Genomic DNA, 13963 nt, shown 5'->3' with positions numbered 1-13963 from the left:
AGCGATTTAGGGCCATCATGGCCCTCTTGTTCATATTTATTTTTAATCTTTAAATGCCATTTATATACTTTCTATATTGTTTAAGGCTATGTAGGACAACTTGTGTTCAGTTTTTTGAGTGTATAATTTCCATCATGAGGGTTATGCATGAGGTTACAGTTTTGTAGCATGTTGTCAAGAAGAAACTCAGTAAATAGCATGCATATAAGTGAATATTGGTGTTATTTATCTGCATTATGTTACTGCAGGGTCCTTGCATACTTGCCACAGTTCAGATATTGGAGTTAATGCTTAGACGAAAACAAATAAAACATTTCTGAAAATGGTACAAATATTAAATAATTATTTTATCAGCAAGTTGCTATATAAGAACCACTTTTATATTTTGACAGAGTTCCCACCCTGTGTTTAAAAAAGTTAGTTGCAGAATGGCAAGGTCTCCTTATAAAGTTTACATTGCTAATAAGAGAAATAATTTGAAATTTAATGTGAAAATTATATATATGGTTATGTGAGACTTGGATACCGGATAATGTGGGATTATTATAGATTATTTTCATGGAAATGTTTGTATAATGTTATCAAATAATGTATCAGTTATATAGGGAAAGAAAATCAGCTATTGTTGGTGGAATTTATGATAGAATATGATTGTGTAGGAAAGTATTGCAGATTTTTTTAAAGCAATTAAACATTTAAGTTTTTAAAAAATATCAAAAATATATACATGTAAACTAAATAACTGTTCTTTTTTTCAGCGATTATTTTTTTGGGGGGGATAATATTTTGTGGAATACAAAGATAAATAAATAAATAGATAAATAAATAAATAAATAATTAAATAATTAATTAATTAATTAATTAATTAATTAATTAAATAAATAAATAAATAAATAAATAAATAAATAAATAAATAAATAAATAAATAAATAAATAAATAAATAAATAAATATAAATGTTAATGAATAAATAATTAAATAGATTAATAAATAAATTAAATAAAAACAAACAAACAAACAATGCATAGCTGTTAATAATTCCAGGTAGGTTAAAAAAGAAGAAGCTTAAAACAGTTCAGATTTTGTTGTATTGCATTTTGTATGCAATTTTCTCATTTTTAGTTATTTAAAATGCTTCCTTAAAAGCTGTCTAGTATTGTAGAGCAGTGATATGCAAACCTTTTAAAAAAAGACCCACTTTGATTTTATATAAATATTTATGATAGTATTTCATTTAAAATTCTTATTCATTGTGTATCTGTAAACTGGGTAAAAGTATTAAATAAATATTTATTAAGGATACTCCAACAGAGATTCAAACATTTCAAAGTGTTAAGACCGTCTTAATTGCTGGCTAGTTGTTGAAATAATAATAACTTGAGGTGTCTTAAAGAAATTCTGGTCTAATTTAAAGTATTGACAGACAAATACTAGATGTTTTACTGTCTGTTTATAGAGGTCAGCTGATTGATTAATTCAAATACCTGTAATCATTTCTTTAGTGTCAGTTCTTTGTCAATATAATGTCCTTCCATCTATCTTTCTGATGATATGTCTGTCTGTGAGTGTCTGTGTGTGTATGTCTGAGTGTGTCTGTCTTTGTGTCTGTCTGTCCTTTGCCTGAGTGCTTGACTGTCTGCCTGTCTAGGAACCTGTCTGTCCCTCTGTCTGATTGTCTGTCTGTCCGTCTATCTGTCTGTCTGACCGTCCGTCCGTCCGGGCGGAATGACGGACGGACGTCCGTACGTCCGTCCGTCTGTCTGACTGTCTGCCTGTGCTTTCAGCCATCAGTCGGTCTGTCCTCTGCCAGAGTGCTAAAGTCTGCCTGCTTGTCTTTCAGTGTGTCTGTCTTTTGGGTTATATTCAAGAATACACTTACTTAAGTGAATTCTGATTAATAAAATTGAATGTTTTACATCATCCTCAAATTAATCTATGTAAATCTTGTAATTTAGCTGAAATACAAAATCATGTATCTTTTGAATATTTAAACATTCATAGCTGTAATGATATGCTCTTTAAATAATTAAACTGATAAAATAGTTAATTTTGACCATGAGTAGAATGGTTAAATGTAATTTAATGCCCTGGCTTTTGATAAATACAGAACAAATTTTATGTATACTGTTATTTAATAACCATAAATTAAAGGCCTTTTTAATTTGTTCCTAAAAAGGCTATTATTTCCATGTCTCAGACATTTGTATAGGGCATTAGAACAAATTGTTGGTTGATTAGAGGAATTTAAAAGAAGAAATATAGGCTACTGTCGTTAAGCTAAGATACTGTGAAACATTTGTTGCTGAAATTTAAACTTTAATTTTGACATGAGAAATTTATCAATTAATAAAGTTTAATCAATTCATCTAGGCTACTGTAGTTTTGGGCTAAGATACTGTTAAACATTTGTTGCTGAAATTTAAACTTTAATTTTGACATAAGAAAATTATCAATTAAATACTAATTATCAATTATAGACTAATTATCAATTCATCTTACAACAAGATCTGTCCTTTTATCTGTCTGTCTCCATTGTTTGTACTTTGGGTTAAATAAATGTATGTGAATGCAACAAACATATTGACATATCCTTTAAATGGTTAAATTCACCTTGAAAAATGAATGAAAAAAATTCTTTGATGTTGATTTTCTAGTTTAAGCACACGTTTTCAGGGGGGCATTTGTATTCATGTTCCCTTCATTTTTTATTTTTTAAATGAGCCCTATAGATAAATTACCAGTAAAAACAATAAGGTTCTATCTCCTTCATCATTAAATTTCGCTGTTTAAAACTCCCTCGCAATGTTCTAATATTTTAGGATCTCTTTTGTAAAAATGATGAGTTTATTGTAAAAAAATCATCAAAATATGCGGATGATAAGATCAAATATCTAAGCAGTATACAACTCACAAAGAATTTAATCAGTTTAATGATTTGTTTACAATCCCCTACAATGACAAACAAGCATGTTAGAAACAGGTTACGTTATACTAATTTATTTATGCTTGATAGTGATGACAGCTGGATTTGGAATCAAGCTGATATGTATCACACTCAAGTCATTTCCCTGGGTAGGAATCATATACCTGGTGTCAAGTTTAAAGGCTGAGATAATCTTCCCCTGTGGGGACTCCAACCCAGGACCTCATGAGTCAATAAATAACACTCAGTCGTATCCCCCTTGATAGATATGAGCATTGCCTTACTCGGCAAGCCTCTATAATGTTGCAATACTCTGCAAGCCTTTATAATGTTGCATTATTCAGCAAGCCTTTATAATGTTGCATTACTCAGCAAGCCTTTATAATGTTGCATTACTCAGCAAGCCTTTATAATGTTGCATTACTCATCAAGCCTCTATAATGTTGCATTACTCATCAAGCCTTTATAATGTTGCATTACTCTGTATGCCTTTATGATATTGCATTACAAAGCAAGCCTTTATAATGCTGCATTACTCAACAAGCCTTTAAAATATTGCATTACTCAGCATGCCTTTATAATGTTGCATTACTCCACAAGTCTTTATAATATTGCGTGACTCCGCAAATCTCTATAATGTTGCATTAATCACTCCGCAAGCCTTTATAATGTTGCATTACTCTGCAAGCCTTTATAATGTTGCATTACTCCGCAAGCCTTTATAATGTTGCATTACTCCGCAAGCCTTTATAATGTTGCATTACTCAGCAAGCCTTTATAATGTTGCATTACTCTGCAAGCCTTTATAATGTTGCAGTACTCCACAAGTCTTTAATATATTTCATTACTCCGCAAGCCTTTATAATATTGCATTACTCAGCAAGCCTTTATAATGTTGCATTACTCAGCAAGCCTTTATAATATTGCATTACTCAGCAAGCCTTTATAATGTTGCATTACTCCACAAGCCTTTATAATGTTGCATTACTCAGCAAGCATTCATAATGTTGCATTACTCCACAAGCCATCATAATGTTGCATAACTCAGCAAACCTTTTTTAATGTTGCATTGCTCCATAAATCTCTATAATGTTGCATTACTCCGCAAGCCTTTATAATGTTGCATTACTCCGCAAGCCTTTATAATGTTGTATAACTCAGCAAACCTTTTTTAATGTTGCATTGCTCCATAAATCTCTATAATGTTGCATTACTCCGCAAGCCTTTTTTTACTCTGAAGGTCTTTATAATGTTGCATTACTCAGCAAGTCTTTGTAATGTTGCATTACTCTGCAAGCCTTTATTATAATGTTGCATTACTCTGCAAGCCTTTATAATGTTGCATTACTCAGCAAGCCTTTATAATATTGCATTACTCTGCAAGCCTTTATAATGTTGCATTACTCAGCAAGCCTTTTTATATAAAAATGTTGCATTACTCCGTAAGCCTTTATGATGTTGCATTACTCATCAAGCCTTTATAATGTTGTATTACTCAGCAAGCCTCTATAATGTTCCATTACTCCACAAGCCTCTATAAGGTTGCAGTACTCCACAATCCTCTATAACGTTGCATTACTCCGCAAACCTCTATAAGGTTGCAGTACTCAGCAAGCCTCTATAATGTTGCATTACTCCGCAAGCCTCTATAAGGTTGCAGTACTCAACAAGCCTCTATAAGGTTGCAGTACTCAACAAGCCTCTATAATGTTGCATTACTCCACAAGCCTGTTTAATATTGTGATGATAAAAAAGGATTGAAAAAGTGAATTAATCTGTCAACATGATTATATCAATACATTATGGGAACTATTATAATGGACAAGCCCAGTAGTCAAACATTAAACCAAGATCATGTTTACGGACGCAACATTAAGGCTTAATATAAACGAGACACACAACGTCACTAAACAGCATGACAACCTCCAAAATATCTTCATTAATAAAAGTTGGGGTTGCCGCTCATTATGGAACAACAGCGTAAGAGGAGTTTACTGAAAATATCTTCATATTTTTATTTTAAAATTACATGGCAGGCATTATCTTCCCTCTCTATTGAGCTGTGATGTCGTGATGATTCAATCTTGTACTGTCACCTGAATAATGTTGCCAATGCAAAGCTTAGTGAAGATTATTATCCTTATTGACAGTGAAATGTCTCCAAGATTGATCACTGAAAGACATAATCAATACCCAGATGGTGATCAATTGTCTGCATGTTACAAAAAAATAATAGAAAAATGTTTACAAAACTGCTAAAGGATTTAAATATCACATATTTTGATTAAAATTATTTAGTTTAGTATTTAAGAAATAAAAGTTAGTGTTTGAAATTATATTTTGTCAAATGGGATGGCTTTATTTTCCAAATTTGTCATACATTTATTTTACTAAAACAGCAGACTAAGCGGTCCATAGATTTAAACTGGGTCGGAGACAAAATATAATCTGAAACACTAAATTTCGACACATAGACCATGCCCATTTTTTTTGGTACATGCACACTAAGAAATGGTAAATATTGTCAGTGTAAATTTACAAAAATAAAAAGTTTACGCAGTCACATCACCAGTTGTTTTGTGTGTGAAGTACATACTAACACTTTAAATTTTTAGTGGTCTATGTTATATTTTGTAAACTACCCACTAACTGGGCCGGAACCACTGTTTATATCTACTTGACTGGTTTTTCTAAACAGTGGCTGGCTTATACTTAGTAGGTAGTTTACACAATAGTTTGTAGACCACTAAAATGGTTAAAGGTTGTTAGTAGGTACTTGAAACAAAATAAATGGTTATGTGACTGTCACATTAAACCATTTGTTTTTGTAAGTACAATTGTACTAAAAAACATAACGCTCTTTATTTAGAAAAGATTGATATTAATATGATGAATAATTGATAAAAGGAATGTCCAATAATTTATATCAATTTTGCTAAGATAAAAAGTCGTGGCAGTAGTTAGATTGTTGATTGATTATAAACCAGGAAACTGTGAAAATGGAGCCAGTCCTTCAAAGAATGGCACAAAAGGTATTTAAACACTTAATACAGGAAACAAACAAAGAATTATTCCACCAGATATGTTCTTTTCAAACAATCTCTCAGAAATTATTCAAAACAAGTTATTTAAAGGGGCATTCCTGGCTTTTCTGAGTACATTTGTTTATATTTAGGAATACAAGAATTATTATCAGGTGGAGTAAGTCAACCTGAAAGTTTTTCATAACTCTACTACCTGCTATTAGATAAAACCTAGATTTACAGCCAATGAAATTGCAATGTTTAAAACATTGGTATAATGGAAATGTTCCCTGACTCATTGACAGCAGACCACTGACGAACCAGGGTTTGAATCCTGCTGCCAGAATATAAAAAAATCCACTATGGAAAAGGAAAAAAGGTTTTCATTAAATACATACCCCCCCCCCCCCATAAGCTGGGGGGAAGGGGGCCCAGCTTATGGGCCTTTAAACACAGACAGACAAGAAAACTGCATGCTTATTATTAATGTCTTTAAACTTCAAGCTCAAATAGCTGCTCAATGCCTATTGAGTTTTTAAGAACCCTTTTATTACAATTTATTCAAACAGTAAATAAACATGTTCAATTTGTAGAGTAGTGGGGTAGAGTTAAATGATTGATTTAAGTCGGCATGCAAAAACTTAGATAATGAATGAGTATGGAGTATCATACAAAATTTTTGATAATGAATTGCTATATAAGTATTAGTTTAATGATTTACGGTGTATAGATATTGGAACAATTTGTATTCAGCTTTGGAATTTTCAGAGAGATGTAAAGTTGATGAGATTTTGCACTGATTTGACGACGTCTTTTGTGAATAAACACCTGATTTTACATTGATTTGACGGCATCTTTTATGGCAAAACACCTGATTAAACGTTACAACTAGAGATTTTTAAGTGCAGAAATAAATTTCATGTGAGAAAATAATATATGATATTGAATATTGATTTAGTTAAAATAACATTGATATTAGAAGGATGTGTTAAACTCCAGTAACCAAATATTCAGGTTATCTCAGAGAAGATTATAGGTTTATTCCACCAACAATAGAGGATTTTTTCAGATTTAAAATAATAAGTGACATTTTAAGATGAAAAGCTTGAAAACCTGCTTGCGTCTATTTGTTCTTTATGCCATTAAATCATTTCAGTGGTCATAATTGAACTGTAAATATGTCAGAAGGGAATTAACTGTTTCATTGGTGGATATCTTAAATGAATGATCCCATTGGTGGATATAAATAGAAAACTAAGTGAAAGTGATTTGTTGGAATATTGTGTGATTCTATTGGTTGCTTAGTATTGTTATGCTGAACGGACCAAGAAATTAATACAGTTCTGTTAAGCGGTTTGGAGATTATGTAATATAGAACGTATAAGACTAATTAAATATATAGTTTAAAACCGATGAAATTCTTTAACTCAAAGACACCTACTGGCTGTATAAAGAGTTCTGATTGGTGACTATATTTAGACTATTCTTAAGCATCATGAACCAACCAATGGAAAAGTAGGATTAAAGTTATGAATCTCAAATTTTCATACACATATCTTTGATATTGATTATTCAATATATCAGAGAAAGAGAGAGAGAGGGAGGAATTACAATAGTGGACTGAATGAGAAAGAGAGGCTTTTCAAAAGTGCTTAATAATGAAATAAAAAGCGGGGCTTTTTAAAGTGCACTGAATGAAAAAAAGGGTCATTTCAAAAGTGCACTGAATGAAAAAGAGGGTCGTTTCAAAAGTGCACTTAATGAAAGAGGGTCGTTTCAAAAGTGCGTTGAATGAAAAAGAGGGTCATTTCAAAAGTGCACTGAATGAAAAAGAGGAACGTTTCAAAAGTGCACTGAAGAAGAAAGAGGGGTGTTTAAGAAGTGAACTATAAAAATAACAAAGGAAGGGTGATAAGAAAGTGTACTGATTATAATGGCTGTCCAGATTGTCCAATACATAGACCTCAGAAACACAATTGATGTGAACGCACCCACTTATCATTATGTTACTTATAAGGTAAGAGAAATAGGGAAGAAATAGGAAAATTATTGACATGTTGGGGTGCGGTCGTGATTTAATATAAAAGATTTTTATACAACCTGTAACTAAAAATTGTTCAGAAAAGTTTGTAAACATCAGATAATTGCTATTTTGACATTTATGTAACTATTTTCAGGATTTCATTTGTTAACGTTAATTTGAATTCTTACCCTGCCATTTTTAGTCAATGCTATGATACGATGTTTTTCAAAGTTATCCAGATAATTAATCATTTATTGGTGATTGGTTAACAATTTTGCATGTTTATGGCTAATTAACATTACATGAGTTTTACTAAACCTTGAAACCTAATATTTGACCCTATAATCTTAGACCATTTGATCATTTATCATTTAGCATTAACAATATCTAGAATGTCATTGAACATTTCAATGATTTTCTTGGTATTTAATGTTTATCCTTTCTTTCCACAGGCATTTCTGCAGATGCTTTAACAGTTTTGATGCTTAAAGCTGCACTCTCATAGATTGAATGTTTTGACAACTTTTTTTATTTTTTGTCTTGGAACAAGCCAATTTTTGTGAAAATGCATGGACACTAGTTATATAAGACTGCTAACAAAAAATTAGATCACAGATTATTATACTTAAGTTAAAAAATTGATGTTTTATGCATTTTTCTTAAACCGTTAGTAATGGTTTAAGCCATAAAACATTAATTTTTGAACGGAAATATGAAAATCTGCGATCTGTACTCTTGTCAGCAATCTTGTATCATTGGTTTGCAGATATTTATGCAAAAATTTGCTCTTTCCAAGACAAAAAATAAAAGAGTTGTAAAAACGGTATATCTGTGAGAGTGCAGCTTTAAAAGTTTGTTTTTGTCTGCTGCTATTTATTATAACTTTTGTATGATGTTTTGTTTTTAACATGCTGATATATAACAATTGGAAAAATATGAAGTTACTAGGACGAGTTGAAAAATTGTTTACCAGAAGTATTCTTAAAATAGTTAATATTACAACTGAATAATTTGTTAATATATATCATTAAATATCCAACCAACAGGAAGAACTAGCACAACTGAAAGAAAGCCTTGAAAAAGCCGAGACCTTTGCTGCCGAGTTTCAAGATGAATCTTATAAACTTAAGGCTCAGGTTATAGAGCTACAGCTTAGAGAACCGACCAAGGAAAACTTTGATGAGATCACACGTATCTCTGATGATATCACTGAGAGGCTGTCATCAGCTGTATGTGCAATAGCATTGACCTGATAACACACACAGCATCCAGGGCCGGAATTCATAAAACATCTTAAGTCATTTCTTAACTTGAATCAATTTCCATAGAATTTTCATTGTCAGATTTAAAAAAATAATTATGAGTATTTTTAATAGTAAAGTATGTACTATCTGCAATCAAATCATTGGATTTAAAGTATTAAATATATTATTGTGATATTATATCACACAGTATTAGTGAGAAATTTAATTTAAGAAAAGGAGTAAGATAAAAAGGATGTTTTATGGATACCGGCTTAAGACACTTCCCAGTTTTGCATAATGTCAGGTTTTGATACATTGTCAAGTGTTGATTCATTGTCATAGTAACTTTGGAAAAAGAATTGACCAAGTCAGATGAAATGGGCAAAAAAGGGGATTGGGATTTGAGAATAGTCTTAGAAAGAAGACATTCAGTAATGTTGGAAATCGGTTGACAAGGTTTCAAACTTGACATTCTACTACCCTGGACAGCTTGAGGCTTTAAATGACAAACAATAATAACATTTGATGCATCTAACACAGTCTTCAGCTTTCAGAGAAAGAGTTTAAATTAAGGGTATTACTCCTCTACACTTTCAAATGATGCCAAAATAACATAAGATAACCTTAATTATGCATAGGATGTACCTTACAGCTGCACTCTCACAGATTGACCATTTTAACAACTTTTTTTTTTTGTCTCGGAATATTCCAAATTTTACATAAAGGTTTAAAAACCAGTGATATAAAACTGATATCAGATTGCAGTTTTTCATATTTACATACAAAAATTGCTGTTTAATGGCTAAAAGCGTAACTAACGCTTTAAGAAAATTAAAATTTTCAGCAGTTTTCCACACAATTGAGATATTTTCTATTGGGAGTTTTCTTACATGACTGAATAGAAGGCACTTGATGCCAAAATCAGCTAATTCTGAGACATTTTTTTTTAAATAAAAAAAAACAACCTGTCAATCCATGAGAGTACAACTTAAAGTCATGATCACCTTTTTCAGTACAAAGTAGAAGTAATAAAATAAGAATTACAACAATGTTAGCAACATGTTGAACTGATTTAAAATACTTAAATGATGTATCTGCATTTTGATCATTTCAACAAAAATAGAGAGCACTTGATTGGTGTGTTATTTTTAGCCACAAATGGATTGGCTGAAATTGTTTGCCGTAACAGAGCACATGATTGGTTGGTTATTTTTATCCACACTGTTATTGGTCCTTGCATGTTTGCCATCACCCAATCAAAACATGGTGCTGGTGTTGTACAAATATTTCTGATTGGTTGAAAAAATGTTGGTTAGAAATGGCATTTAAGTAATTATTAATAAATGAACATACAATTCAATGAAGATTTTAGTAATTAATGTTGATGTTTAGAACATACAGAAATAGCAAAACTAATCTGAGCACATTTAAAGAACATTCACAGCACTTAAACTTCTAACTGGAATAACTTAAAATAGAACTTAACAGTTCTAACTTTCTGTCTCAGTTCTTAACTCAATATTGTAGAAAAATAAATTTGGATGAAATTAATGTACATGTAAATAGTGTTACCTTATCCATAAAGAAAAATGGAAATTATACAGTAATTAAAAAATAAATTTGATTACATACTAGAATTTCTAGTAAACTGATAGCCATACTTAAATAACATTTACAGAATTTGACTTGGAATGGAGTCTGCCATTAAATTGCATGGCAATTGATGTATATTTTAGAGAATAAAAAATGAAAAGAAATTTAAATATTTTACTTATCCATTTCAGGGAAAGTCCATTGGTGAACTGTCCAATCAGGAAGAGGAACAAGTTAGACAGGTACAAGCATATGTAAAATATTTGGGTACAAGATTAACATGAATCCCTCTTAGGCCTTTGGTTAAGAGCATTAGTAAAACATGAGGCCTTTAGACCTTTAATTTTAAGACCATACATGGAAGTAAAATATCAAGGCCTATAAGCCATTTAAAGAGCATAAGTAAAACACTAAGCTGTTCCCATCTTTGGCAAAAAAGTAGCATAAGTAAAACAATGAGTCTTTAAGTCCTTTGTGTTTTGGTATTGTTGTTGTTGTTTTTTTATTTCAGAATAATTTGATTAAGAAATGCCATAGTTTGATATATTTTTTATTTATTTATTTTAACTTTTGGTGATTTAATTCTGGCCTTTAAAATATATGCTGAATTTGTATATTGAGGTCTATAAATTCATATTTTTACTCCCTGTTGCAAACGCTCATTCAGAAAGGAAAAAGGATAGTTACAATTGTTCAAAGGGTAAGAGTCATAGTCTTATTTTCCCCCGCCAAACCAAAGGTTTTGGGAGGGGGATATTGTTTTGGCATTGTCTTTCCGTCTGTCCTTCCATCCGTCACATATTTTTTACCATATCTTAATATGAATTGATCAGATTATGTTCAAACTTGGTCAGGATGTTCCAACGTGAAATCCAGACTGCTTGTTAAAGTTGGTCACATTGGGTCAATAACTACATGTAGTTCACTAAGTCAAATCTTAGAATAATCTTTGGAACTCGCTAGAAAAAATTGTATTTAGTCCAATATTCATGAAACTTAATCAAAATGTTTTACCATGCTAAATTTCTAGACAAATTGAAAACTTGGTCACATGTGATAAACTAGATCAAATCTTAGATTGTATTTGTCTGGAACCCTATCATGGTAAAGATTGGTTAAGCCTGAATGTCAGCCTAAATGAAATCTCACTTCATTTTATAAGTGGACTATATACGGTCAAAAACTAGGTCACAAGGTCAAATCTTAGAAAAAGTATTGCGTAAGGTATAAACATATGAAAGGCAATATATCTTGTCCAATATTTATGAAACTGAATTAGAATGTTTTCCTTGATAAAATCATTGACTAGTTTGAAACTGGACCACTTCAGGTCAGAAACTAGGTCAGTTACGGTCAAATCTTTGAAAAATCATGTATGGAACCAAATATTGGTATTGATTGGTCAGTCTTTGTTCAAGTGCTCCCCGTGATGAATCTTGGTAGACTTTAAAAAGCAGGTCACATGGAGTCAAAAACTAGGTCATATCTAAGGGAAATCTTGGGAACAAACAGACCCTTTATAACTGTTCCAGTCTTATGAAACTTAATCAGAATATTTGCTGCACCAAATCTTGAATTAGTTTGAATCTAAGTCACATGGGTCAAAATCAAGGTCACTATAGGTCAAATTTAAAAAAAAACTGTTGAAGGTATATATTTGCAATATTTCTGGTCCAATATTCATGAAACTTTACTAGAATGTTTGCCTTGATAAAAATATTTATTAGTTGCTACAATATATAAAATATATTTTTTTTATTTCAAACAATTTCAAACAAACACATATCTCATATCCAACGTTTAAAAGAGCTCATCACTCTGCAGCCATACTGCATGTTTTGGTTGGAATATTTCACCTGCACTTGATTTCCCTTCCACCTGCTTTGCCTATAATCAGGTAGGGATATCAATTCAACAAATTTGCTTGTTTGTTCTTGTTTTACTATGATTCGTCATTATTTGCCCATTGATTGAGTTTCTAGTGTGTTTTTATGCCCCCACTTAATGGGGGGTGGCATTTAGATTTATCCTTGTCTGTGCCTGTGTGCGTTTGTGATTCCATCCATAAGTATCATGCGAAAATGTGTCAGACATAACATCAAAGCTATTTGACCCGAACCTTAGGGGAATGTTGTGAAGATTAGATAAAGTTTTGCTCCTGGGTTTTTCATTGCAGCTTCACATCTAGTAAGGGGAGAGTTATTGCCCTTCAATTACCAAAACTAAGCATTGTGGAACTTGACTCATTCAAACCTCCAAAACTATATAACCTGGAGTCAAGTCACCTAAATTTAGTTTGTAAACATGTTTCTTTTGAAAGGACAAGTGGGTTTTCTCCAGTCCCCCCCCCCCCCCCCCCCAAGTGCAAGACCAATGCAAGACCACACTCTCAAGCGACATCAAGCCAACGAGAGTGACTTATGCACCAGTCAATTGTAACCACAGCCCCCCCCCCCCCCCAAGGTCCTGGGTACAACAGAAATGGGAAATGGGCTGTGAATTTACCTTCCAGGTGGCAAAAAGTCAAAGTCCCCGCTTGTCTCCTGACCTGAGGGGGAGGGGTGCCAGGCTACAATTGACTGGTGCATGAGTATCAGTTGATATAAATTTCTGCACAAGCCTTGCAAAAATATAACAAATATCATTTAGAAAAACCAAAAAGGTTATCATTGACACAGTGAAACCCAAGTTTATTTGTTTTACCAACAATGCAGATGTTTGTCACCTGATGTCACTTTATATTGATTAAGCCATGACGAAGGTCCATCTTCTGTTGATTAATTAATCAAATTCAGATAAGAGGATGCTATACCTTTTACGGAACATGAAATCTCCATTTTCTGTGCAATTGGGTGTCAATTTTTCTGTTCTTGGTCGTTAGGTTTTAGCTCGGGTGACGTGTAATTCCTATTTATTTACTGAACTTCCTAGTTAATCTTACACGTTTTTGTAAATAAACACTGATAGAAAGCTATCCAGTTTTAAACATTTTTTTTTGCTAAATAAGGACAGGCAAACATATGTTGCTTTGAGGTGTTTTTACATTGTGCAAAGGACAAGCACTCTGTGCTCTAAATTGCAGTGTTGGACCATTTGGCTTTATAATTAGCATAGCTTGACAAAACTATTTATGCCCTCATTTACACTGATGGATAAAA

At 32.0% G+C, this 13963-nt stretch overlaps 1 protein-coding gene across 11 annotated transcripts in view; it reads left to right on the top strand.

Moving 5' to 3' along the window:
• The window catches only part of LOC128222095 (myosin-11-like), a 117231-nt gene that overhangs the window by 38145 nt on the left and 65123 nt on the right, over positions 1-13963 (top strand). For 9 of the 11 annotated variants that reach the window (XM_052930938.1, XM_052930937.1, XM_052930935.1 and 6 more), the window contains 3 exons: positions 5910-5954; positions 9015-9197; positions 10997-11047. In XM_052930938.1, the coding sequence (XP_052786898.1) occupies positions 5910-5954; positions 9015-9197; positions 10997-11047 (279 nt within the window). The remainder of the gene's footprint in view (positions 1-5909; positions 5955-9014; positions 9198-10996; positions 11048-13963) is intronic. The other 2 variants (XM_052930932.1, XM_052930936.1) reach the window with 2 other exon arrangements.

The sequence above is a fragment of the Mya arenaria genome, chromosome 16 (assembly GCF_026914265.1).
Source record: "Mya arenaria isolate MELC-2E11 chromosome 16, ASM2691426v1".
NCBI classification, from domain to species: Eukaryota; Metazoa; Mollusca; class Bivalvia; order Myida; family Myidae; genus Mya; species Mya arenaria.
Note: the sequence above shows the minus strand (reverse complement) of the source record. Positions and strands in the feature narration are given on the sequence as shown.